The sequence below is a fragment of the Astyanax mexicanus genome, chromosome 24, assembly GCF_023375975.1.
Source record: "Astyanax mexicanus isolate ESR-SI-001 chromosome 24, AstMex3_surface, whole genome shotgun sequence".
Taxonomy (NCBI): Eukaryota; Metazoa; Chordata; class Actinopteri; order Characiformes; family Acestrorhamphidae; genus Astyanax; species Astyanax mexicanus.
In genome coordinates this window covers 16,535,813-16,563,532 of record NC_064431.1, presented here as the reverse complement: position 1 = coordinate 16,563,532, position 27,720 = coordinate 16,535,813, and the positions used below count along the sequence as shown (strand labels likewise).

Here is a 27,720-nt window from a genome sequence, read left to right as displayed (position 1 = left end):
AAAACTTTCTCAAATACCTGTTATATTGGTTAATGTATATGCCCCAAACTGGGATGATGCTCAGTTTATGACTAAACTTCTGTCTTCCATTCCTAATTTGGATACCCATCACCTTATTTTTGGAGGTGATTTAAATTGTACTATGAGTCCATATCTCGATCGGTCTAACCCCATTTCTATTAATCTCTCTAAAATGGCCAAAATAGTCAAATCGTTTATGAGCGACTGTGGTTGTGTGGATCCATGGCGTTTCTTTAACCCAAGCTCTAAAATTTACTCTTATTTCTCTCATGTCCATCAAGTGTTTTCAAGAATTGATTATTTTTTCTTAGATAAAGTATTGCTATCTAGCGTAAAGGCCTCAGAGTATTCCGCCATAGTTATCTCAGACCATTCACCCCTATCTCTCGATCTCTCTTTCCCTGTAAAACGGCTAAATAATCGGACATGGAAATTTAATACATTACTTCTTTCAGATAAAAAATTTTGTGAATCTATTACTACATCCATTAACGACTTTCTGCAAACAAACCAATCTAACTCAGTTACCCCATCTTTGCTCTGGGAAACACTTAAAGCAGTTCTTAGAGGAAATATAATTTCTTACAGTACTTTTCATAATAAACAGCGTATAAACTCGCAGCAAGAATTAGTTAATGAAATGCAAGATATTGACAAGAAACGGGCAGTTCAAGATACCCCAGAACTTCGTAAGGAAAGGATTAAAGTTCAATCTCAGTTTGATCTACTTACAACTAACAAAGCTGAGCATAATATACTACGCTCAAAAACTACTTTTTATGAACACGGAGATAAAGCAGGCCGTCTTCTTGCTAATCAACTTAAACGTCAGGCAGCCTCAAGGCTGATTCCACAAATTCTCATACAGTCAGGTCAGCTTACAACTTGTCCTTTAGAAATAAATGATGCGTTCGTAGCTTATTATCGCAAACTTTATACTTCCGAACAACCCCAGAATTTGATTGAAATGGAGAAGTTCCTGGGAACATTAGAAATTCCAAAAATTGAACAGGATGTGTTAGCAAATCTTGAGTTGCCATTAACAATTGAAGAAATAGTAGAAAGTATTAATTCAATGTCTAAAGGCAAAGCACCTGGGCCAGATGGTTTCAGTATTGAATTTTACCAAAAATTTGTGAAACAATTAGCCCCCCTTCTTCTTGAAATGTTTAACGCGTCTTTTTTAACCGGAACTCTCCCTCCTACACTAACGCAAGCATCGATTTCTCTTATTTTAAAGAAAGACAAAGACCCGTCGGAGTGTGGGAGTTACCGTCCAATTTCCCTTTTGAATGTCGACGTTAAAATTTTAGCTAAAATACTTAGTAAGCGTCTTGAATCGGTCATGCCATCTATAATAGCTGAGGATCAAACCGGTTTTATTAGGGGACGTCAGTTATTCTCTAATATACGCCGTCTGCTTAATATTGTACTTTCCCAGTCTTCCTCTTTACTTCCAGAAGTGGTGATTTCATTGGATGCTGAGAAAGCTTTCGACAGAGTTGAGTGGAATTATTTATTCGCAACTTTAGAGAAATTTGGTTTTGGTGGAAATTTTGTTTCCTGGATTCGTCTTTTGTATAAGGCCCCTCAGGCTAGAGTACATACTAATAGCTGCTATTCAGAATATTTTCCTCTTTCACGAGGAACGCGCCAAGGTTGCCCTCTTTCACCCCTTTTATTTGCATTGGTTATTGAACCTCTCTCTATAGCTTTAAAATCGTCAAGGAATTTGCGAGGAGTAGTTCGGGCGGGGGCTGAGCACAGAGTCTCCTTGTACGCTGATGATCTTCTATTATATATCACAGATCCTGTGGGCTCTTCTGATCATTTATTAGAGATTTTAAACAAATTTGGTTCTTTTTCAGGTTACAGACTTAACCTCAACAAAAGTGAGTGCTTTCCACTCAACTCTGCCGCTAAAAACATCCAACAGGGAGCGCTACCCTTCCACCTATCTCCTGGAAGCTTTAGGTATCTAGGAATAAATATCAGTTACTCTCTGTTAGCACTTCGTAAGAATAATTTTGATAAGCTAGTAGATCAAATTAAGGCAGATTTACAAAGATGGTCTCAGCTCCCACTCTCTGTTGCGGGTCGAATTCAGTCTGTTAATATGAATGTATTACCCAGATTTCTATTTCTTTTTCAGTGCCTCCCTATTTTTTTAACAAAGGCCTTTTTTACCATGGTGGACAAGATAATACTGTCCTTTATCTGGGCAGGCAAAACTCCTAAGGTTAAAACAAGTGTACTTAAGGCACCTCGACTTAACGGAGGATTGGGCCTTTTTAACTTAAAATATTATTACTGGGTGGCAAATATACAAAAGGTTTTATTTTGGATTCATAAACCGGAACAAGATTGGTGCGAAATGGAAGCATATTGCAGTCAAAGCACATCCCTTTCAGCTCTTATATGCTCACATCTTCCGATAGCAGTTACACAATATTCATCAAACCCAGTGGTTGTCTCCACAGTCAAAATTTGGACACAATTCCGACAACATTTTAAACTCAGTAATATGTCTTTATATGGTCCTTTACTTAATAATCATCTGTTTATCCCTTCTAGAATTGACTCTGTCTTTAACCTTTGGAATAGATTAGGCATCTCTCAGTTTAAAGATATGTTTTTTGGGGGGGAGTTTGCCAGCTTTGAACAATTATCTGTCAAATTTGGTTTGCCCCGTAATCATTTGTTTCGATACGTTCAGGTTCGTAGCTTTGTCAAAAAATATTGCCCAACATTCCCTTATTTGCCTCCTCAAGATTTATTGGATGATGTCTTAAAAAATCCGTATAATTTTACAGGTATTATCTCCAGGTTATACAAACATTTACTACTGCAGGGGGATTGTCCCACAACCAGAGTTAGATCTGCATGGGAAAGGGAGTTGGGAAAAACGTTTCAGGATGCTTGGTGGGAAAAAGCTGTATACGAAGTTAATTATCTTTCGTCTTGTGCTTATCTTAATTTTATACAGTTCAAAGTTTTGCACAGAATGCATTTATGTAAAACAAGATTATCTAAGTATACCCCAGGAATGGATCCTAAGTGTGACAGATGTTCAGTGGCATTAGCTGACCTTACTCACATGTTCTGGTCTTGCTCAAAACTTCAAAATTATTGGTCCAGTTTTTTTAAAGTGATGTCTGAATCTTTGGACGTTTGCATAGACCCCTGCCCTTCAATAGCCCTATTTGGCGTCCCACTAAATTACTTAGACTTATCTAACTATAAATTAAATGTTTTGTCTTTTTCATCTTTAATAGCTCGGAGACGTTTACTGTTACACTGGAAGTCTCCATTGCCACCTTCAGACCTCATGTGGTTATCTGATTTAATGTCCTTTCTGAAACTGGAAAAAATCAAATTTACCCTAAAAGGTTCAACTCACAAATTTTACCGAACTTGGCGACCTCTTCTTCATTATTTTGACCAATTACCACATCTGTCTATAAACTGACTGATTCTTGAGAGTCTCTATCTATTTTACTATTATTATTATTATTACTTTTTATATAAATCTATTCGATCACATTGTGTGCCTACTATATTCATTGTTACTTTTTCTTTCATTAATATAATTGTTATTTTAAATATTATATAGTTTTTATTCACATTTGTATGTTTTATATTGTATTTCATTGTTTAGTCTAAAAACGCTGCTTATTTTTTTTTTTTTTTTTTGTATTGTCTTAGACCAACATAGGGGGAGGGGGGGGGGAGGTGTGTGTGAAAATGTGAAAATGTTGTGTAGAAGAAAACGGATGTTATCATTGTTTTTGTTATTATTTGCACTGTGACTTAATATAATGTCCCATAAAAACATATAATAAAAAAAAAAAAAAAAAAAAAAAAAACAATAATGTTCATTTCACTCAAACATAAATCTATATGTAGCAAAATAAGAGAAACTGATTTAGAAACTAGAAGGGGTCTCTTAATTTTTTCAGAGCTGTATATGTAAATTGAGATGTACGTACCTTTTACTTTAAGCAAAAAAAATCTGCCAATAAGGTAAGCAATTTTTTTCTTAGTAAGATTTATTTAAGGTAAGCAATCACAAGGCCTCTAAATGAGTGAAATCAAACAAAAAAGTCTTATTTTTTGGCCTAAATTTGGACACAGGAATCAACATAACTTGACACGTGGCTTTTTTTTTGTGCTAATTTTGATTGTGAAGTTACTTCAAATAAGATAAAATTCTAAGTAATACTTAAGATAAATTTTTACTGAAAATAAGCAAAATAATCGTACGGTTCCAAGACAAAATTCATACAATATCAGAGAAAAATATTAGATTTATTCCCTTGAAATTAGACAAGTTTACTTGAAAAGATGTTATTTGCAGTGAAAGCAATGCAAAACCAACATTATAAAGGCATGGCTGTTCTGGACTCGTCTGCCTGAAGTCCTGACTTACTGTAACACACCTTAAGAGATTTTTTTTTTTAGGAAGAATGTGATTAAATGACACCAGGTTTTAATAGATATTCTTACTTTGCTAATGTTAATTCAGCATGGCGCTGTGATGTACAGAGTAAGTACTGCGATACTCTCAGCACTAAAAGACGAATAGACACAATAAGCGAAGGTGTAATAAAGAAAAAAACAAACATCTGAGAGTAAAAGAATGACTTTGGAGAAGTGAGAGATGGTACGTCTGTGTTTAGACGGAACCACAAAAATCTATATTCAATTTGACACCTCTGTCCCTCCGCCCCCTCCAACCAACCCATCACCCCCCCCTCACCCCAGCTTGCTCCATCAAGAGAAAAGCAATCAGTGGACTTTAGGGCTGAAATGATTGGGTGAGTGTGTCTTGCTCTTCTTTAAAGGACATTTGTCAGCAGGACACCACCACTCCTCCTCCTCCTCAGGGCGAGAGACACCGGACTGACCCACAACACAGAGAGAGAGAGAGAGAGAGAGTGAGAGAGAGAGTGAGAGAAAAAGAGAGGGAGAGAGAGAGACAGAGAGCCGGGGGGGATACTTAAGAGACTGAGGAGTGGTGTAATTTCAGTGCAGTAAAAGATGAGTGTAAAGAAAGGCGGTGATTAAAAATAAGTGTGTGTTGATGACCAGCAGCTCCATCTTCAATCAGGGTTATCTTTCAGAGCAGCAGATCAATGGCCGGACTGGTTGAGAATTCCATTAAGAAGCTCCAGCCGTGTCTCCAGGGGAACACTGACCAATGACAGCAATCACAACACACACACACACACACACACACACAGAGAGCGGATCTCGATCAGCTTCGTAGTGTAAACTCTGAACTTGTTTCACACACACACACACACACACACATACACACCTGTAATCAATATCAAGGTACATGATGATACAGTGTACTGTGGTGTAAGATTATATATTCCAAAATAATATAATATATCATTATAATAATATTAATAATAATAATAATAATAATAAACAACTTAACTAAATAATAAGAAGTAAGGAATTGCAATTTAACCTAGGGATCCACTGAATACCTGACAATCAAAAATATCTGTGTGAAAATGGCAAAAAAGCACAGTGTTTGGCCAAATGCGGTGGCTTGCACATTTTGTCACGTTGCAACCAAATTTAAATGTATGTTATTGAGATTTTAGGTAATAGACCAACACAACATTTTACAAGTGGAATAAAAACGATCTACGGTTTAAAAAAAATTTAGTCAACGAAGTCCAGCTTTGTGTAATTTAGTCTCAGTATAAATACACCTGTTCTGTAAAAGCCTGAGTGGTTTGCTAGAGAACATTAGTGAACAAACAGCATCATGAAGACCAAGGAAGTCACCAGACAGGTCAGAGATAAAGTTGTGGAGATGATTAAAGCAGGATTCAGTTATAAAAACATATCCCATGCTTTAAGCATCCCAAGGAACACTGTTCAATACATCAGAACCAAAAAATTAAATAAGTATTCTACAACTCCCAACCTAAAAACACATAGCCACAGTCCAAACAAACTTAAAAATCAAGCAAGGAAAGCACCGGTCAGAGAAGCAGCCAAGAGGCAGCAAACATGTGAAAGAAGGTTCTGTGGTCAGATGAGATCAAAGTAGAACTTTTGGCCTAAATGCAAAGCGCTATATGTGGCAGAAAAGTAACACAGCTCATCACCCTGAACACACCATCTCCACTGTGAAACATGGTGGTGGCAGCATCATGCTGTGGGGATGCTTATCTTCAGCAGGGACAGGGAAACTGGTCAGAGCTAAATCATAAAAGAAAACCTGTTTGAGCTGCAAAAGACTTAAGACTGGGAAGCAGATTCACCTTCCAGCAAGACAATGACCCTAAACATGAAGCCAGAGCTACAGTGAAATGGTTTAGATCAAAGAGTATTCGTGTGTTAGAATGGCCCAGTAAAAGTCCTGACCTAAATACCACTGATCTTCTGTGGCAGGACATAAAAAAATTGCTGTTCACAGATGCTCTTCATCTAATCTGGCTGAGCTTGCGCTGTTTGTAAAGAAGAAGCAGCAAAAATCTCAGTTTGACGATGCACAAAGCTGGTAGAGACCCCAAAAACTTTGAAAGTTGGCTCTACCAAGTGTTGATATAGTTTTTTTAATTGATTGACACCCCTAAATAAGATATTTACAAAAATGTAACCTTACTGTTGTCAGATGCTGTAGCTGCGCTCAAAAATGGAATTAGGGGTGTCACGATTTCGATATTTCATCGATATCATGTCATGGTCTTGAGCCTCAAAGTCAAAAAGAGGATCGACGATTCCCTCCCTCTAAGCTACGCAAGCACGCGCTACGCAAATGGCGCAGCACACTGTAGCCGACGCGGACATTGTGACTGCTCAAAGAGCAGCCCTTTCTCCAGAGAATGTGGACATTCTCATCTTCTTAAAGAAAAACTTGAAAATATAAAAATAACAGTTGTTTTGTCTAGCCTCAAATATGTTAATAGTTTTGGTACCTTACGGAGCATCTTTCTCTCAGATAAAGTTAATAATATATCTTTATTAAAGAATAAAACTTGTCATTCTCAGGGACAGAAAAAGTCTTAAAGTCTTATTTTTCATGTTTAACTGTTATAGTAAGATAGAGTTCAGTTTGTTAAGGCTCTAATTGTTGTTTTATTTTGTACATGACTGTTTTAATAGTGCACACTGCTGCTACCAACAAAAGACACTAGATGGCATTACATATATATCTTAATTAAATTATTTAAATTTGACCATTAGTGCCTAATGTGGTGTATTACAGATCACTTGAATCACTTTGCATCACTTATATCAAGCCCACCTTTCGAAATAAGATATTGTAAATTTGATGAATCAAACCAATAACTGACCATAGACTAATCTAAAACTGGCATAGGCCTCTCTGCTGTAAAAAAAAAAAAAGAAAATCGCGAATCGAATCGAATCGTGACCCTAAAATGGGAAATAAAATAAAATCGAGGATTTAAAGAATCTTGACACCCCTTCAAGGAATTTCGTAGCCAAAAGCAAGCACAAGCACATTCTAGTAACACTGGCACAAGGGGGCGCTAGAGCAGCAGCCACATTGTATTATAGAGCCAGCCTTTTTTCCAGTCAGCTTCCATGGCACTATGATTTGTCCTCTATTGCCCCCCTCCTGCAGTACTGACTGTTTTTTTATTTGCGGGCATCCACATACTTTTGGACATTCTGAGTGATGCACTACACTGCTGCATGCTCTGCAGCTCAGACATCTCTTTTTCTGTGGGTGTGTAATGTGTGTATTGTCCACTTGTCAATCAGACTCTAAATAAGTGGAAGATAATAAGCGTGCTGTTTTAGCGTTCTAACATTCTGCAGACCAAATCAGCGACAGTGAAGAGAATAAGAATTGAAGCGACATCGTGCATTTTACATTTTATATATCAGCTACTCAATTATAAATAAATTATAAACGGAGAGAGAACGCAGAGTCGGGTCACGACTGCAGAACGCTCTCCGCCTAATACAGCGATCATAAAAATCAATACATAAAAATAATAATACGCCGCTTTCATTTACAGAGCACAGCGGAGGAGAGGAAGTGTAGGATGTGTGTGTGTGTATTTGCCTGTAGTGTGTGTGTGTGTGTGTGTGTGTGTGTGTAGCTGGCAAAGGGTTACAGCTATGGGTACAGAACCAGCCCTGCAGCTGCACCCAGAACCGAGCAGCATAAATCATTTTTTCATATCTGTGGCAAAATCTTAACAAATTTACTTTCCTATGCATCACACTTAGTGTAACACACACACGCACACACACACACGCGTGCGCGCGCACCCAGTCTGATGATGATGTGAGATAGTGTCGGCTCATCTTCTGCATGTGTAAACATCTGCCTCTATAAAACCCAACATAACCAGAATGACCTGAACTTAGAATCTGACTTTAAGAGTTTATATTACAAAAAAAATCCTGGATGTTTATAATATTACACATGTATTAAGTTAGTAGCTTCTCATTTGATAACATTTGATAGACAACCATGTGTAAAGACGCATCCTGTGGTGATGGAAAAGTTGTTTATCTGTTTCAGAAGAGTCAAATTATCGGCATTTAATAATTTCAAGCAGAGAAAACGTCCAAGGAGATGCGGAAACTAATAAACACGGGTAAAGAAATGTATTTTTTTTTATTATTTTACCTTAATAAAAATTGAAAAACAATGGAAAAACATCATTTTCGAGGAAGAAATGTGGTCAGGAAAAACAAACACGCATGACAGGGCAGTCAAATTTAATGCTTTTTAAGACGTCAATAAATATATATATATTTTTTTCATAATTTTATTTCAATTTTTTCTCATTTTCTCCCCAATTTAAACGGCCAATTACCCAACCCACTCATTAGGACTCCCCCTATTACTAGCAATGTCCCAACACACCAGGAGGGCGAAGACCAACACATGCCTCCTCCGATACATGTGAAGTCAGCCACCGCTTCTTTTCGAGCTGCTGATGATGCAGCATTGCCGAGCAGCCAGCGCGCTTGGAGGAAAGCTCAGCGACTCGGTTCTGATACATCAGCTCACAGATGCCCTGTGCTGCAGACATCACCGTAGAAGTGACGTGAGGAGAGAGCGCCATCTACCCACCCGGAGGGAGCAGGGCCAATTGCCTCTGAACGCCGGCAGCTTGATGGCAAAGCTTAAAGAGCGGGGGTTCGAACCTGCTCTCCCGCTCATAGCAGCAGCGCTTTAGACCACTGGACCACTATCCCTGGTAACGTTAGTTGGCTCGCTTTAGCTAGCTAAAGTTAGTATGTTAGCTAACTCGCTGCTAATGTTAGCTAGCTCTACACTAATCTTAGTTCTCTCCATGGATTAGATCAGTGGTTTTCAACCTGTGGGCCGCGGCCCACCAGTGGGCCGCAGACGTAGCGCAAGGGGGCCGTAGGCCAAAATTATTATTATTATTATTATTTTTTGTTATTATTAAGTATTTTTTCTCCAAGAAATAGATTAGTTCAGCATATTTCAGATAGTTCAGCATATTTAGTTAGTTTATTTGCAAAACGTGTTTAGTTTGAGGTTTTTTTTGGCGTAGTACAGTCACATGACACGCAGCGCTAGCTAGTGAATTGACTAGCTAGTTAGTTAGCTAATTCAGTCTGAGTGAAGCTGTTGTCTTGTGTACGCATCATGGATAAATGGTTAAAAACAGGGTCTTTGACAACAAAGGACCCTGAAGCTGGACCATCTACAAGTGAAGCAGCCACTGTATCTGTTCCTGAGAGAACCAAGCATAAACTGAAACGGAGAAAATACAGCAGTGAGTACCTAGCACTAGGCTTTACGTGCACAGGAACAGAAAACGAGCCGCTACCACTCTGCGTTGTGTGTTCGGAGGTCTTGGCGAATGAAGCGTTGAAGCCAACCAAGTTACGTCGACATTTGGAGACTAAACACAGCGAGTATGCATCTAAACCTGTGGAATTTTTTGAGAACAAGCTTAAAGAATACCAAAGCAGGAAAAAGACCCTTGAATTGGCCTTCTCTGGAACCGATAATGCTAAAGCTGTTGAGGCGTCCTACCGTGTTGCGCAGCTTATAGCAAAGGCTGGAAAGCCACATACGATTGGGGAGAGTTTGATTTTACCTGCTGCGAAAGAGATGGTTAGCGTGATGTTGGGAGAAAAACCCTGCAAGCAACTGAATCTCATATCACTTTCTGACAACACAGTTGAACGACGAATAAATGAAATGGCACATGATGTAACCCAGCAGCTTATAAAGAGAGTTCGAGAGAGTCGCTTTTATGCAATACAACTGGATGAATCTACTGACATTGCAAATCTTTCCAACCTTCTTGCATTTGTGAGGTATGAGCATAACCGTGAAATATTTGAAGACATACTATTTTGTAAGCCTCTACCCACCAAGACAACTGCTGAAGCTATTTTTGATGTTTTGAATGCATTTATTGTGTCGAACGGAATTGAGTGGTCCAAATGTGTGGGAGTTAGCACTGATGGAGCAAGGGCAATGATGGGACAACGCAGCGGAGTCATTGCGCGCGTGAAAGCTGTAGCACCGCTGGCGACTCCTGTCCACTGCAGTTTACACAGAGAAGCATTAGCTGCCAAGAGAATGTCAAGAGACCTTAAAATTGTGCTGGATGAGGCAGTGAAGATAGTTAACTTCATTAAGAGTCGGCCACTCCAATCCCGTTTATTTCGTGTTCTATGCGAGGAAATGGGCAGCAGTCACGTTCAGCTTCTTTTACATACTGAGGTAAGGTGGCTTTCTCGCGGCAAGGTGCTGGCTCGACTTTTTGAATTGAGGGATGAAGTAAGAATTTTTTTTATTGGACTCAAACTTTGAACTTTCAGACCGCTTCACTGATTTTGAGTGGCTTGCTAAATTGAGTTACCTCTCAGACATTTTTACCCACTTGAATGGACTCAACCTTAGCCTTCAAGGCAAATCAGTGACAGCGTTTCACGTTCAAAACAAAATCGAAGCTACAATAAAGAAGCTGGACATGTGGACCAAGCGTGTGGAACAGTCAAACTACGAGTCATTTGACAATCTGTCAGATTTTCTGACAAAAGAAAATGCTTCTCTGCCGAATGCGGTTTCAAGACCGATTGTTGAGCACCTGCAAAGTTTGAAAATGCAGCTACGTGATTACTTTCCAGCTCTAGACGTTCATTTCAGCTGGATAGAAAATCCCTTTGTCGACATATGCCAAGGAGCCATCGCAAGTCTGAGTGCATCTGAGGAGGACCGCCTTATTGATCTCTCTTGTGACAGTGCTTTAAAATTTATTTTTTCACAAAAGTCCTTGGTAAATTTTTGGCTTCATGCTAGGTCAGAGTACCCTGATCTTTCAGACAAGGCAGTGAGATTCCTGATGCCGTTTCCCACAACGTATCTCTGCGAAACTGGATTTTCTATGTTGGTGGTACTCAAGACCAAATACAGGAATAGGCTTAATGTTGAGCCAGACCTCCGTTTGCAACTTTCTGAACTTCAGCCTGACATCCACCACTTGGTAGCTGGCAAACAACATCAGCCATCTCATTAGGTGAGTGACAAAAAGTGCTGTAAATGGTTAGTTTCTTTTGTTTGTGTGATTATGCAGTCAGTTTCACAAGTCACGTGGATGGTTGCACTGTATTTGGTTTTAAACGGCAATAAAAATAATCTGGGGGGCTGTAGAAAGTTTTGGGCTGGGTTAAGTGGGCCTTGGGTTGCAAAAGGTTGGGAACCCCTGGATTAGATGTTTACGGTATGCCACTGTGTTTTTTTCCACCGGCATTAAACGGACCATCTGGAAATTTACCTAGAGCAAATTTACAGTAAACTTAAAACATTTTAAGACTTTTTAAAGAACCCTGCACGATCGTGATCAGTGATGACTTCACTCATCATGCCTAGTGTCTAACGTACAAGCCTGTGGGGGCGGGGCTATGATCTGGGATTGCTGCAGTTGGTCAGGTCTAGGTTCAGCAACAGTATGTGCTGAAAGAATGAGATCAGCTGACTACCTGAATATACTGAATATAGACCAGGTTATTCCATCAATAGATTTTTTTCTTCCCTGATACCCACACCAATACCCATCCATACCCAACTACCCCTGTGGTCATTAAACTAGCTTTACAAAAATAAACAATATTCTTACCTTGACCTTCCCCTGAGAGCTGAAGGTGGTCAGTTTTTCTGTGCCGGTGGTCAGGGCATCCACGCTGTGCTCTGGACAGGCTACCGACGGCAACTGCACGGAAAAACACATAAAAACAAAACGTCAAAAGTCATGGGACAGCAGTTTATACACAAATTGATCAGAGGGCAGCTTAGGAACACCCACACCAGTATAAGTTGATATCTTGTGATAAAGCCTGGGTAGAAGTTAAACATTTTGATATCGATACTTTTTTCGATACCTTTTTCTAATTTGTTACCAAAAAATACAAAAATGATAGTTATCCTTACACAATGTATTTATTTAACAGCAGACATGCATAATCTCATTTTCATATGAGCATGTATATGGCGTTTTATTAAGAAGAAAAACAAACGCATTACTTAAACAGTGCTTAAAATATAAATAATTTTCCCAAAGCATACTGCTGGATGAAGTTTAGTTTTAAATAGTTCTTTTTTTTATATATCAGCATAAGATTGGCAACATTTAATTATATTTATCTTAGCTTAGTATCAATCACTTAAAAATGTATTATACTGTATGTTTGTGAGGGGACATTAAGAATAGTGTTCTGTGGTTTAGGCCTGGCAGACTAGATCTTTTTTTTTACAGTATGTTAGTTTCTCAGTAGAGACAGAGTGAGTGAGAGAGAAAGAGTGAGAGACAGAGAGAGAGAGAGAGAGAGAGAGAGAGAGAGAGACAGAGCGAGTGCCTTAAAGGCTTTAGTATTGACAGTGTGTCGACAGTTTAAAGGAAAATGAAATGCAGATGAATCATTCGAAGTAGACCCAGAATTTAGAGCACTTTGACATGTAAACCTCGCTGTGATATCAAATTTTGCTATCAAATTTCTGTGTGTGCTTTCCTTGTTTATGTGCGTGCTCGCTGCTACTGTGCGCGCCAGGGCGGCATCACGTTTTTTTTTTTTTTTTTTTAACCTCACTATGCCCGCTAGGCAAGTTTATGTATTGAAAATAAGCACTGATTTTTCTTTAGATTTAAGTTGCTGCCTTGTTGGTATTAAATTTCGATACCCAGCCCTACTTGTGATCGAGGTTAAACACTAGCTAATGTGCTCATGGGAAAGTTACATGAATTATTTAAAAGCACGTTATTATAATTTAAATTTTATTATAATTAAAAAAAAAGTTAGTTTTCTTCAAATTTCCCCCTAGTTTTCCGCTAATAAATGCAACAGATGTCCACAACTTTATATATTTGGTAATTTGAACATGAACTGGTACATTCATCCATGGTTCTTGTACCATTTTGAAAGTCAAATTTAATAGATAGATAGATAGATAGATAGATAGATAGATAGATAGATAGATAAAGTTAGTATGTTAGCTAGCTTGCCACTAAAGTTAGTACGTTAGCTAGCTTGCTGCTAAAGTTAGTATGTTAGCTAGCTTGCCGCTAAAGTTAGTACGTTAGCTAGCTTGCTGCTAAAGTTAGTATGTTAGCTAGCTTGCTGCTAAAGTTACTATGTTAGCTAGCTTGCCACTAAAGTTAGTATGTTAGCTAGCTTGCCACTAAAGTTAGTATGTTAGCTAGCTTGCTGCTACAGTTAGTATGTTAGCTAGCTTGCTGCTACAGTTAGTATGTTAGCTAGCTTGCTGCTAAAGTTAGTATGTTAGCTAGTTTGCTGCTACAGTTAGTATGTTAGCTAGCTTGCTGCTAAAGTTAGTATGTTAGCTAGCTCGCCGCTGAAGTTAGAATGTTAGCTACCTTGCTGCTAAAGTTAGTATGTTAGCTAGCTTGCTGCTGAAGTTAGTATGTTAGCTAGCTCGCCACTGAAGTTAGAATGTTAGCTAGCTTGCTGCTAAAGTTAGTATGTTAGCTAGCTCGCTGCTGAAGTTAGTATGTTAGCTAGCTCACTGCTAAAGTTAGTATGTTAGCTAGATCGCCACTAAAGTTAGTATGTTAGCTAGCTCACTGCTAAAGTTAGTATGTTAGCTAGCCTACCGCTAAAGTTAGTATTTAACTAGCTCGCCGCTAAAGTTAGTATGTTAGCTAGCTCGCCGCTAAAGTTAGTATGTTAGCTAGCTCGCCGCTAAAGTTAGTATGTTAGCTAGTTCACCGCTAAAGTTAATATGTTAGCTAGCTTGCTGCTAAAGTAAGGGTTTTAGCTAGCTTGCTGCTAAAGTTAGTATGTTAGCTAGCTCACCGCTAAAGTTAGTATGTTAGCTAGCTCGCCGCTAAAGTTAGTATGTTAGCTAGCTCGCCGCCAAACTTAGTATGTTAGCTAGCTTCCCACTAATGTTAGCCAGCTCTCCGTTAATCTTAGTTCTCTCCCTGGATTAGATGTTTACCTTGGGCCCTTGTGTTTCCCACCAGCATTAAATGTAGCATCTGAAAATTGAATACCTACAGCAAATTTACAGTGAACTGAAGACAATTTAAGACTTTAATTACCCAGATTTTAATTTAAGACATTTTAAGACGTTTTTTTTAAGGACCCGCGGGAATCCTGTAATCATAAAATGTTGCATCAGGGGATGGCTTGGGAACACCTACACCTGTGTAAGTTGTGGGGTACCATCTTGTGAGTGAGGCTGAATGCTGGCCAGTGAGCTCATGGCAAGGCCAGGTGAATTATAGGATTATAAAAATATTTAAAACTTTTCTACGAGGTGAATTTGAGAAACATTACGCATTTATTTTTTTCTGATTTCATTTTCACCTTTCTCTAAGGTAAACAAATTGGGTGGAAAAAAAAAGCAACAGATGTATATAAACATTTGCACGTTCCCTGGACCAATCGGAGCGCGCACGCAAATCGGATCCGACTATTACATATTCCGCTCAGCCGCTCGCTCGGTCGTCCCAAAACACAGCGAAATTACATTAGTCTGATACGCTAGTCTCTTTCAGCCCAATCTCTACTTGAGGTAATTAGATTGCGGGTCGAAAGATAGCATCAGATTTCCCTGCGCTTATTACATTCCCACAATGCCGGCGCTGGCGGGAGGGGTGCCGGGTGCCAGCTGCCTCCACCAGAGAGGAGAGTCTTTTATCCTCCGTGAAAAAAGGCCCTCAGAGCGCGGGCGAGCGGCGGGCGAGTGAGTGGCTGCAGAGGATTTGGGGAGGTTTCAATTTCGCCGGGCGCTACCAAAACCTGCCACTGTACCCTCCCAGCAATTACTGCCCAAATCTGTTTATATTAAAAACAGACCCACGGACCTGCTACCACTCTCACTCACTCTCTCTCTCTCTCTCTCTCTCTCTCTCTCTCTATCACACTCTTTCTCACACACTCTCTTACTATCTCTCTACAGCTTTCTCTCATACACTCTCTCTCTCACTATCTCTTACACACACTCTCTCTCTCACTATCTCTCTCACTATCTCTTACACACACTCTCTCTCTCTCACTATGTCTCACACACACTCTCTCTCTCACTATCTCTCTCTCACTATCGCTTACACACACTCTCACTAACTCTTACACACACTCTCTCTCTCACTATCTCCCTATGCCTCTCTCTTTCACACTCTCTCTCACACTCTCTCTCTCTCACTATCTCTTACACACACTCTCTCTCTCACCATGTCTCACACACACTCTCTCTCACACTCTCTTTCACTAACTCTTACACAAACTCTCACTAACTCTTACACACACTCTCTCTCTCACTATCTCCCTATGCCTCTCTCTTTCACACTCTCTCTCACACACTCTCTCTCTCACTATGTCTCACACACACTCACTAACTCTTACACACACTCTCTCTCACTATCTGTCTATACCTCTCACTCATTCACTCTCTCCTTCTCTCCCTCTTTCACTATCTCGCTATACCTCTCTCTCTCTCTCTCTCTCTCTCTCTCTCTCTCACTATCTGTCTATGCCTCTCTCTCATACACTCTTTCTCTCTCCCTCACTCTGTATGAATTTCTCTCTCTCTAATTCTGCATGACTGCTTCTTCCCCTCTCATTCATTATTTGCTATCTCTCATACTCTCTCACTCTCTTTGTATGACACTCTTTCACCCCTCTAATTCCTCATGACTTTCTCTCTCTTTCTCACTCTGACTCCCTCTTTGATTTCCTCCCTTTCTTACTCTTTCACTCTCCTACTCAGTTCAGTTTAACAGATCAACAGTGCTTTATTAACATGAATGTAACAATCAACACTATTGCCAAAGCATAAAACAGAAAACAAACAAGAATAATAATCATAATTAATAATAATAATTAATTAAAAGAAAGATTACAAACATACAATTACAATTACTCTCTCTTCACATCTCTTTTTCTCTCTTTTCCTCTCATTTATGACTCTTGCCCTCTTTCTCACTCCCTCTTTCGCTCTCTCTCTCCCACTATCACCCTCTTTTTCTCTCTCTCTTTCACCCATCTAAATGTGCATGACTCTCCCACACTCTTTCACCCCTCCATTCTTCATGAATTTCTCTCTCTCACTCTGACGGTTTCTCTCTCATACTCGTTTTTTTAAACTCTCTCGCACACTCTCTCTTTCACCCCTCTAATTCTTCATGACGCTCTCTTGCACTTTCTAGCACTTTCTCCCGCACACTCTCTCTTTCACACCTCTAATTCTTCATGACGCTCTCTCGCACTTTCTAGCACTTTCTCCCGCACACTCTCTCTTTCACCCCTCTAATTCTTCATGATGCTCTCTCGCACTTTCTAGCACTTTCTCCCGCACACTCTCTCTTTCACCCCTCTAATTCTTCATGACGCTCTCTCGCACTTTCTAGCACTTTCTCCCGCACACTCTCTTTCACACCTCTAATTCCTTTTTACTCCCTCTCTCGCACACTCTCTTTCACACCTCTAATTGCTCATGACTCCCTCTCTCACACACTCTTTTTCACACCTCTAATTCCTCATGACTCTCTCTCTCGTACTCTCTTGCACTCTTTTTCACACCTCTAATTCTCATGACTCTCTCTCCTACTCTCTCGCACACTCTTTTTCACGCCTCTAATTCCTCATGACTCTCTCTCTCGTAGTCTCTCGCACTCTTTTTCACACCTCTAATTTCTCATGACTCTCTCTCTCTCGTAGTCTCTTGCACTCTTTTTCACACCTAATTCGTCATGACTCTCTCTCTCGTACTCTCTCGCACAATCTTTTTCACACCTCTAATTCCTCATGACTCCCTCTCTCGAAAACTCTCTTTCATCCCTCAAATTCATCATGACACTCTCTCGCACACTCTCTCTTTGAACACTCTAATTCCTCATGACTCTCTTGCACTTTCTGGCACTCCCTTTTGCACACTCTCTAATTCCTCATGACTGTCTTGCACTCTCTCGTACACTCCCGCTTTCACCCCTCTAATTCCTCATGACTCTCTCTCTCACACTCCCTTTCACACCTCTAATTCCTCATGACTCCCTCTTTCGCACACTCTTTTTCACACCTCTAATTCCTCGACTCCCTCTCTCGCAATCTTTTTCACACCTCTAATTCCTCATGACTCACTCTCTTGCACACTCTCACATCTCTTTGAACCCTCTAATTCCTCATGACCATCTCTCGCACTTTCTAGCACTCTCTCTCGCACACTCTCTTTCACCCCTTTGATTTCTCATGACCATCTCTCGCACTTTCTAGCACTCTCTCTCGCACACTATCTCTTTGAACCCTCTAATTCCTCATGACTCTCTCTTGTACTCTCTCGCACACTCTTTTTCACACCTCTAATTCCTCATGACTCTCTCTCTCTCGTACTCTCTCGCACACTCATTTTCACACCTCTAATTCCTCATGACTCTCTCTCTCGTACTCTCTCACACACTCTCTTTCACCCTTCTAATTCCTCATGACCATCTCTCGCACTTTCTAGCACTCTCTCTCGAACACTCTCTTTCACCCTTCTAATTCCTCATGACCATCTCTCGCACTTTCTAGCACTCTCTCTCGCACACTCTCTTTCATCCTTCTAATTCCTCATGACTCTCTCTCGCACACTGTGACTCTCTCTCTGACTTTTCACTCTCTCTTACTCTTTCACACTCTCCTGCTCTCTTTCTACACCTCTTCAATTCTGCATGACTGTCTCTCTCTTTCTCTCCCATTCATGACTTTTTTTTCTCTCTCTCTCGCTATGAATCTGTCTCTCTCACTCTCTCTCTCCCTCCCTCTCTCTCTTTCCTTCTCTTTCTTCATGACTCTCTCTCACACTCTTTCTTTCACTCCTCTAATTCTGCAAGACTCTCGCTCTCCCTCCCTCTCCCTCCCTCTTTTATTCTGCATACCTCGGTGGGCTGATGATGGGACAGGAGGCAGATAATGGGACAGGGGGCATATAATGGGGTGGGGGCAGGAGGGCAGGAACGAGGGCAGATTGGGGGAATAATAATAACAGAAGGAGCCGCAGTGCCGAACCCTCGCGCCGTTGCACCCACTCCGAGCTGGAGCGCGAGAGCAGGATAAAAATGCATGAGAAGGGCGGGCGAGGGGCGAGATAGCATTGTCTGCGGCGAGGAAGGAGGAAGGGCAGGGGAGTGCTGCCCTCTGAGACGCACTTCAAAGACATCGACACAAAGAGACGGGTCACCACCGCCATATCAAAGCTCCCGCGCCGTAATAATCCACTATAAAACACTCTGTTTCCAGGAGCACGCGAGGGTGCCGGGGTGGAGGGGGGGTGCACGAATGGGCACTCCTCCATTTAGCTGAGAGAACGTCCAAACACACTGAAACATCTTCATCAAAGACTTCCAGCCATTCATCTCCATCACAAACAAACACACTCTTCATTACGGAGCTATTAATCTGAAACCCCACCCTCAGCTCACACACTCTAAACTACCTGCTATACTCCTTTTCATACTGGATAATAAAAAATGCTATTTAAACTGATTAACAGTCCATTAAAAGCTAAAGTCTCAAGGGCCAAATCATTTTTTTTCACACAATACAGAAGCCAGATCACAAGAACCATTCAACACCTTCTCTTCCAATCACCTGACTCATCAGGACCAATCACGTTACACCAATACGTGGTCTCAGTGACAGCGATAATCATTCCTGAAAGCACAGTGGCAGTGGTTCTGCCACCTTTCCCATCACAACATCAACAAGACCAAACTATGATAGAGGACCGCTGTGAGGATGCTAGTAATGGACCCGTCTGGATTGCAACCCATATACAGCTCTAGAAAAAAAAAAAAAAAAAAAACATTTCAGAGACCACTTCAGTTTCTGAATCAGTTTCTCTGATTTTGCTATTTATATGTATATGTTTGAGTAAAATTAACATTTTTGTTTTATTCTATAAACTACGGACAACATTCTCCCAAATTCCACATAAAAATATTGTCATTTAGAGCATTTATTTGCAGAAAATGAGATATGGCTGAAGTAACAAAATAAGATGCAGAGCTTTCAGACATCAAAAAGTTCATATTCATAAAGTATTAAGAGTTCAGAAATCAACATTGGTGGAATAAACCTGGTGTTTAATCACAGTTTTCATGCGTCTTGGCATGTTCTCCTCCACCAGTTTTACACACTGCTTTTGGATAACTTTATGCCACTCCTGGTGCAAAAATTCAAGCAGTTCAGCTTGGTTTGATTGCTTGTGATCATCCATCTTCCTCTTGATTATATTCCAGAGGTTTTCAATTTGGTAAAACCAAAGAAACTCATCATTTTTAAGTGGTCTCTTATTTTGTCCCAGAGCTGTATACTTGGCTGAAATCCTCTAAGCAAAAAGGTTTCAGTCAAATCCACACTGCCATGTGTATTCTTCTCCGGGCATTTTTCGAAAACATCCCATTTACTCCTCAGTTCCCTAAAAGTAGAAAAATATAGGATATCTTTATTATTGTGTAAAGTTTAAAGGACTATTAAGGATTTTATTTTCAGTACTAAATGATAAAATAGACAGGATCTGTCATCAGATATCAAGGAGACGAGCAAAGTTCAATCATTGGCATCTCTTCTTAGCAGAGCTAAGTCCAGTATTTTATTACTTTATTTATTTATAACTGTGTGGTACGCCCTGGAAATCTGTGTGGGTAATGGCCCCTTCTCTGACTTCTCTTTCAACACCAACTCCACCCCCGAGGTTGCCAGGTTCAAAAATACAACAGCAGCCATGGAAGCTAGCAAACAAACCTTAGCAACAACACAGCCTAAAAACAACCCGCTCCAGTTTTATTGTTTATTTAATTGGACTGTTTTAGCCATTTCACTTGCTCGCTCTCATTTCCTACTGATTGCTCCTTTGAGTCAAAATTTTAAGATAAAAAAAAATATGTTTTGTTCATGACAGCATTAATATGAGGGTTGTAAAACAAGCAGAATTGCAAGATAAATTTAAGGTTGGTTGCAACTGGCCAATGAATGAAATATAAGGAACGTGGAAATGTTTCCTTCCCTTCAATTACTATTTACCTCCTGTTTCTCAGAAAAACAGAAGAATAAACCCCACCATGGCTCCTGCCCCTTCCAATTTACCCCCCACCCCTGTGTTGCCCACAACAGGTCCTTAAGCTCTGCCTGCTGCACATTATTCCCAGTTTAAGAGGCAGCAGGAGTCCCAGGGAGGCAGCTTACCCTGATTTATGCTTCAAACTCCAGCTGGGCATGATGTGTACCTAGACCTGAATGATAACTGTTTTTTTTTCCATATCGATATATTGTCCTAGAGGTAATTGCCAATAAATTATATCATGTCAATTTATCTCAAACTCATTCCCCACTCACACCTTACTTTATCCCCAAATTACACTCACCCCCAACTCACTTCCCACCACATACTCTACTACTCTACTACCCTACTTATCACCAACCACTTCCAAACCTCTTACTACCAACTTCCCACCTCATCCCCAACTTCCCCCACCTCATCCCCAACTTCCCCCACTAATCCCTAACTCCCTACTTACCCCCAACTTCACACCTTGTCCCCCACTCATCACCTACTATCCCATTCATCCCCAACTTGCCCCATTTCCCACCACATCCTCTACTACCCTTCTTATCCCCAACTTCCCCCACTAATCCCCAACTTCCCACCTCATCTCTAACTTCCCCCACTAATTACAAACTGCCCACTCACCCGCAACTTCACACCTGTCCCCTAATCACCACCTACTATGCCACTCATCCCCAACTTATCCTAAACTCCCCCACACACCTCCAACTTCTCACCTTGTCCTCTACTCCCCTACTCATCACCTACTCTCCCACTCATCCTCAACTTATCCTAAATTCCACAAACCCAAACTCACCCCCAACTTCTCAGTTCATCCCAAACTTCCTGCGCTCATCTCCAAAACCTCCACTGACCCCCAACTTCCCATCGTGTCCCGAACTCCCCCAATAATCTACTACCTACTCAACCTCTGATACCCCACTCACCCTCAACTCATCCCAAACTCCCCCACTTATTCCCAATTCATCCCAAACTCCCCCTACTAACTCAAACTTCCAATCTTACCCTTACTTTTCTACTCACCCCCTACTACCCCACTCATCCCCAAATCCCCCATTCATCCCCAACTTCCCACCTCATCTTAAACTTCGTCCAGTCATTCCCAACTCATAGCAAACTTCCACTTACTCCCAACTCCCCATTTATCCCCAACTTCCCACCTCTCCCAAACTCCCTCACTAATCCCCTACTCAACCCCTAATTCCCCACCTCATCCCCAACTCCCTCATTCATCACCACCTCATCTCCAACGCTTCCTCAACTCATCCCAACACCCCCACTCAGCCTCAATCTTCCATCTCGTCCCAAACTCCCCAACTCACCCCCTAATCCCCCGCTCATCCCAAACTCCCTCACTTACCAAAAGGGTTACTTAACATTTTAAGTTAAATGTATATTTTTCCTTTTCCTCTGTAAAGTTGCGGTTTTGGATATATGAGTTTTATTTTCATGACAGCGATGATATGAGGCATTTTATGTCACTAATATAATAATCATAATACACAGCCTCCACGTGGCCTCCCCCACAAGTAGCTGAAGAGTAGTTGCAAGGTTGCATGCCCTTCAAGCGAAAACAAATGTCTTCACATCGTCCACAGACCAAAGCCTCAGCGCTAGCGCTGCTCCAGCTTAATATCGAAGGTCTCACCACTGCCAAGGTTGACATCCTTGAGCAAATAGCCATTAAAAACCATGTGACTGTGATCACCCTGCAGGAGACCCATGTGGACAACAAGAACATCCTGAAGGTTCCTGGGTACACCTTGGCTGGTAATATTGCTAGCAAACACCATGGCATAGCAACATTCGTCCGCAAAGGCATGGCCTGGTCAGCTGCCGGACAATCTCCAGAGGGTGCAGCGGTAGAATGGCTATCAACAAAAGTGCATGATACCACAATCATCAACATCTACAAACCACCACCCAGCAGACTGGTCCCATCATCCCTGCCAGACATCCCAGCCCCTGCTGTATACGCTGGTGACTTCAATAGCCACCACACAGACTGGGGATACTGCAAATCCAACAGTGATGGTGATGTCCTGGTAAACTGGGCCTCAGCTGTGGATGCAACACTCCTATATGACCCAAAGGAGCCATGCACATTCTATTCTGCCCGATGGAACAGTACCACCAATCCTGACCTGGCATTTGTGAAATGGAACAACATCCAGCCACTTCCTGTAAGACGCACCCTGGATATATTTCCCCGGTCACACCACCGACCATCACGATGCCTATGACTCGTACTGTAAGATGCTGCTGGCTGCCGCCAAGAATAACATCCCCCTGCTGGGACAAAGATTGTGAAATCCTTCTTTGTGCCCAAACAGAATCGCAGACCAGCGAAGACAGGGACAAAGCAGCAGATAACCTGTTCTACAGGCTAACTGAAAAGCGTAGGCAACGCTGGACTGAGACAGTCGAGTCAATCAACTTTACACATTCCAGCCGTCGGGGGTGGCAGATCCTGAACAAGCTGACTGGTAGGTCAACAACTCCCGCACAGTGTCCTATCACTGCAAACTCCATCGCGTCACTCCTGTTGAGTAATGGCCTTTTCCCCAATGCAGACAAGGACTTCGCTCGACAGACATCAGGTAAGAGTCCATGAGCTGCTTAGGGCCCCAGGATGCGATTCCAACCTATCTAACAACTTCACAACCCAAGAACTTGAACTGGTATTCCAATGCCTGAAGACTGGCAAGGCACCAGGCATAGACGGCATCCATTCTGAGTACATAAAACACCAAGGCAAGAAAGCAACTGACTGGCTCTGTTCCTTTCTCTCTGCATGCCTCCGGTACTTAAAGCTGCCCAAGATCTGGCGTTGTGGTGATAGCCCTCCCGAAACCGAACAAGCCAAGCGATGACCCAAAGGGATACCGGCCCATCTCACTTCTGTGTGTTCCTTACAAGCTTCTTGAGCGTCTCATCCTGGCACGCCTCACCCCAGTGATTGACCCCCAGTTGCCCAAAGAACAAGCTGGTTTCCGAAGTGGCAGATCAACAACAGATCAGGTGACCCTCCTGTGCCACGACATAGAGGAAAGCTTTCAGGCAGGTGAGAAAGCTGGTGCTGTTTTCCTGGACCTGGACAGCTGCATATGACATGGTCTGGCTGCGTGGGCTACATATGAAGCTTCTGGATACCATCCCAGACAAGCACATGGTGAGCTTCATCATGGAGATGCTAAGCAACCGCAGCTTCCGACTACACACCAGCAATGGCCAAAGCAGTAGGATGAGAAGGCTCAGGAACGGCGTCCCACAGGGTTCAGTGCTGGCCCCAATGCTGTTTAACATCTACATCCATGACCTCCCCTTAACAACATCCCGGAAGTACAGCTATGCAGATGACCTGGCCATCTTATTCAGCAATCAATCCTGGGAAGCAGTAGAGGAGGGCCTCTCCAAGGACATGGAGATCTTGTGCTCCTACTTGAAGAACTGGCGCCTCAAGCTCAGTGTCGATAAGACTGTAACAACAATGTTCCACCTCTACAACAAGGATGCAACCCGCAAGATTAACATCACAGTTGATAATGTGCAGCTACAGTTAATTCGAAATAAATAAACAAACCAAAAATACAATAATTACATTTTCCAACTACCTCAGTATACAGCCTTATTCATGTTAATAGGCTTTCCTTACTACTAAAAAACATAATGGATGACTTCGAGTTCAGTAAAAACAATTGAGGTCATGTTGATATACTGTATTTTAAATCGATAACGTAATTATAGTGAGTCATACGGCATCTAAAATATCTATAAAAAAATTTATTAAATTTTTACCAAGGATAAACAATCTCACTGAGCGCAAATTAATAACGATGTTCTCCCAAACAAACCCAAGAACAACCAATCCGAACCCACAGTGTCTCCCAATGAAATGGTCCCACATTAACAATTCAAAAAGTGCTGTTTCTGAAGAGTGAAGGAAAAGTGCGGCAGTGTATCCCAGCTTCAGTGGCAGCGAACAGGAGCATCGGAAAACTAACACTCTCTCCCAATCTTCTCCTCGCCACCGTTAAATATGCATCACAGGAAGCGTCGCTAACGAATTCTCTCAGCAGCTAAGTGCCCCTCTTCACGGGTCAGATTTTGGTGGCGCTGATTTGACAGCGAGACGGAGGATGGAATGATTCGGAAAACGATACAGAACCAGTGCACCGCTGCAGCGTTCCACTCATTACGCATCAGAGCGACGGCATCCCGCTAACTCCGGGCTCCAGTCGCGCGGGCGCAGCGTGCCGCTCGCTGTGCCACTCTGAGCCGAAGCGTGCCAGCGAGTGGGCGGCGTGTGGGCGTTAAACCGTGATCCATGTCCTGAACGCTGTTTGCGTGAGTCAGTGATCAGATACGGGAAATCTGTTGCTTACCGTTTCCATTATTATGGTCTCGTCACTGAGACTGATTAAGCAGCTAAATGTGCTGCAGGAAGATCATTGGTGACCTGGTACTCGTAAATGTGGCATAAGTGAAACAGTGAGCCTATCAGAGTTTCTGTAAACATAACGAGAATTTTGAGAATGTTTTTTTTTTTCACATCAAATGACCACAGTAATGCGAAAACCTTTTGTATACCTCTTTTATACCATTTTTTAAATAATTTTTCAGTTTTTGCCATAACATGAATCTGGCAGTTGTTCTTTTTTTTATTGTCTCAGAATTATATGTCAAATTGACTGATATAAATTTGGACCTTCAAAATTATTTATTAACATTGACTTCCACTGAAGGTTATATATTTGAAGTCAAATGGCACTCGGTTCAGTAATGGGCCCTCTGCTGTTTAGCCTATAGATGATCCTGCTATATACTATCATACCAAATATAGATTAGCATAGATTACTGCTCAATTATAGCTCTGGAACAAAATAAGAGACCACTTCAGTTTCTAAATTAGTTTCTCTGATTTAGCTATTTATAGATATATGTTTGAGTGAAATAAAAAAATAAACTACGGACAATATTTCTCCCAAATTCCAAATAAAAATATTTTCATTTAGAAATGGCTGAAATATCAAAAAAGATGGAAAGCTTTCAGACCTCAAATAATGCAAAAAAAGTTCATATTCATAAAGCCTTAAGAGTTTAGTATATAGACATCAATATTAGGAGGAATAACCCTGGTTTTTAATCACAGTTTTTATGCATCTTGGCATGTTTTCCTCCACCAGTCTTACACACTGCTTTTGGATAACTTTATGCCACTCCTGGTGCAAAAAATCAAGCAGTTCAGCTTGGTTTGATGGCTTGTAATCATCAATCTTCCTCTTGATTAAATAGTCATTTTTTTTTCCAGAGCTCTATACAGTATGATGATACATGAGTATTTATTGCTACTGCCATGGAGAAACCTTGTATCTTTTATATTATTTTCAGTAGTATTTCTAGTTTAAATAATGTAAATCTGCTAGTTGTTTACCTTATTTTCGCACTATAAGGTGCATCTGATCATAAGGAGCACTATCAATAAACGTCTAATTTCATACATAAGGCGCACTGGAAAAAGTCTGTAAAGCTAAGTTAAGTAAACAAAAGTGTAATTTTTCAATTTTTCTTTTTTCTATTTTCTTTTAAAGTCAAATGAGTGCTGGATGTCAATCTACACAGATTCCAGAAAACAGTTCATTTAGGTGAGTAAAGCGTTTACGTTTATTTACAGTAAACTTAGATGTCCACATTTCCACTAAGGCTGGGTGCAGCAGCATTAACATTAGCAGCAAACTGCTGGTGCTAATCACGATTAGCATTAATGCTGCCCAACAGGGTTACACTGAGAAACCACTAAGGGGGTTATTAGAAAGAGGTTAATTCCACATAGCTTGTTTTAACAAGGTAAACGCGCAGGCTACAGGCTGATAATACTCACCTTATGCTAATGCTAATTCTGTTCCAGAGCACCAGATTATAAGGCCACTAGTGATTTTTGGGAAAATTAAAGGATAATATGGTAAATTGAATCTGATTTTTACGATGAATGGACCAATAAAAATGCTCCAAAACGATTTCCATTTAAAGTTATACTTTAGTAGGTGCTGTTCCACAGGGTTCAGTAATAGGCCCTCTGCTGTATATACTACTCTACATATAGCTCTGAGTTTCTTGGATTTTTTCAAATTGAAAACCTCTGGAATATAATCAAGAGGAAGATACAGGATCACAAGCCATCAAACCAAGCTGAACTGTTTGAATTTTTGCACCAGGAGCGAAATAAAGTTATTCAAAAGCAGTGTGTAAGACTGGTGGAGGAGAACATGTCAAGATGCAAGAAACCGTGATTAAAAACCAGGGTTATTCCACCAAATACTGATTTCTGATCTATTAAAACTTTATGAATATGAACTTGTTTTCTTTGCATTACTTGGGGTCTAAAAGCTCTGCATCTTTTTTGTTTTTTCAGTCATTTCTCATTTTCTGCAAATAAATGCTCTAAATGAATATTTTTTTTGGAATTTGGGAGAAATGTTCATTTTACTCAAACATACACCTATAAATAGCAAAATCAGAGAAACTGATTCAGTAAGTACACAATATGATGGGTTTTGGGTTTACCTGGTGTAGCGGGTTAGAGGTGGAGTGCAGTTTCTGGGTGAAGAGCTCGGACAGGGTCTTGTTCTGCCGCTCGAGGTCGAACACTCGCATCTTCAGCTTTATACACTCCTCCCTCAGATCCTGCACACACAACACACACACTCCTCTACTGATCTGATCTTCTAAAAGAGGATAAACAGCACAAATAATATAAATAAGAGATATAGAGAATAGAGCAGTACAGTACCTTCTGGTTCAGCAGAGCCTGTACCACATGATTGGCCACCTGAAACCCAAACATAAGTTAAGAAATGAGAATTATTGGTTAGCTGAGTTCAGCTTCACTCCACAGAGAAGAGAAGAAGGCTGGACACTAGAACTGGTACTAGAATCGTAGAGCCTCCTACAGATGTTAAATGGCTGCAGCCTACTTAGGAAATAAATCCAAATAACTCCACCCCTTCCTGTGTCTGTAGACCAGTCCAGTTACTCCAACTGCAGCCCAAGGTACCTGACTATCCTGGTCCTGACCATCTCCACATTAACTTCCTCAAAGAAGACCAGCTCTGATTAGTCCAGCCCCGCAGAAATCC

The 27,720-nt window shown here is 41.0% G+C and overlaps 1 protein-coding gene across 2 annotated transcripts in view; it reads right to left on the bottom strand.

Moving 5' to 3' along the window:
* The window catches only part of LOC103035539 (nck-associated protein 5-like), a 159,332-nt gene that overhangs the window by 35,655 nt on the left and 95,957 nt on the right, over positions 1-27,720 (bottom strand). For both annotated transcript variants that reach the window (XM_049471741.1, XM_049471742.1), the window contains 3 exons: positions 27,375-27,413; positions 27,149-27,268; positions 12,141-12,233 (listed from right to left, as the gene is read on the bottom strand). In XM_049471741.1, the coding sequence (XP_049327698.1) occupies positions 12,141-12,233; positions 27,149-27,268; positions 27,375-27,413 (252 nt within the window). The remainder of the gene's footprint in view (positions 1-12,140; positions 12,234-27,148; positions 27,269-27,374; positions 27,414-27,720) is intronic.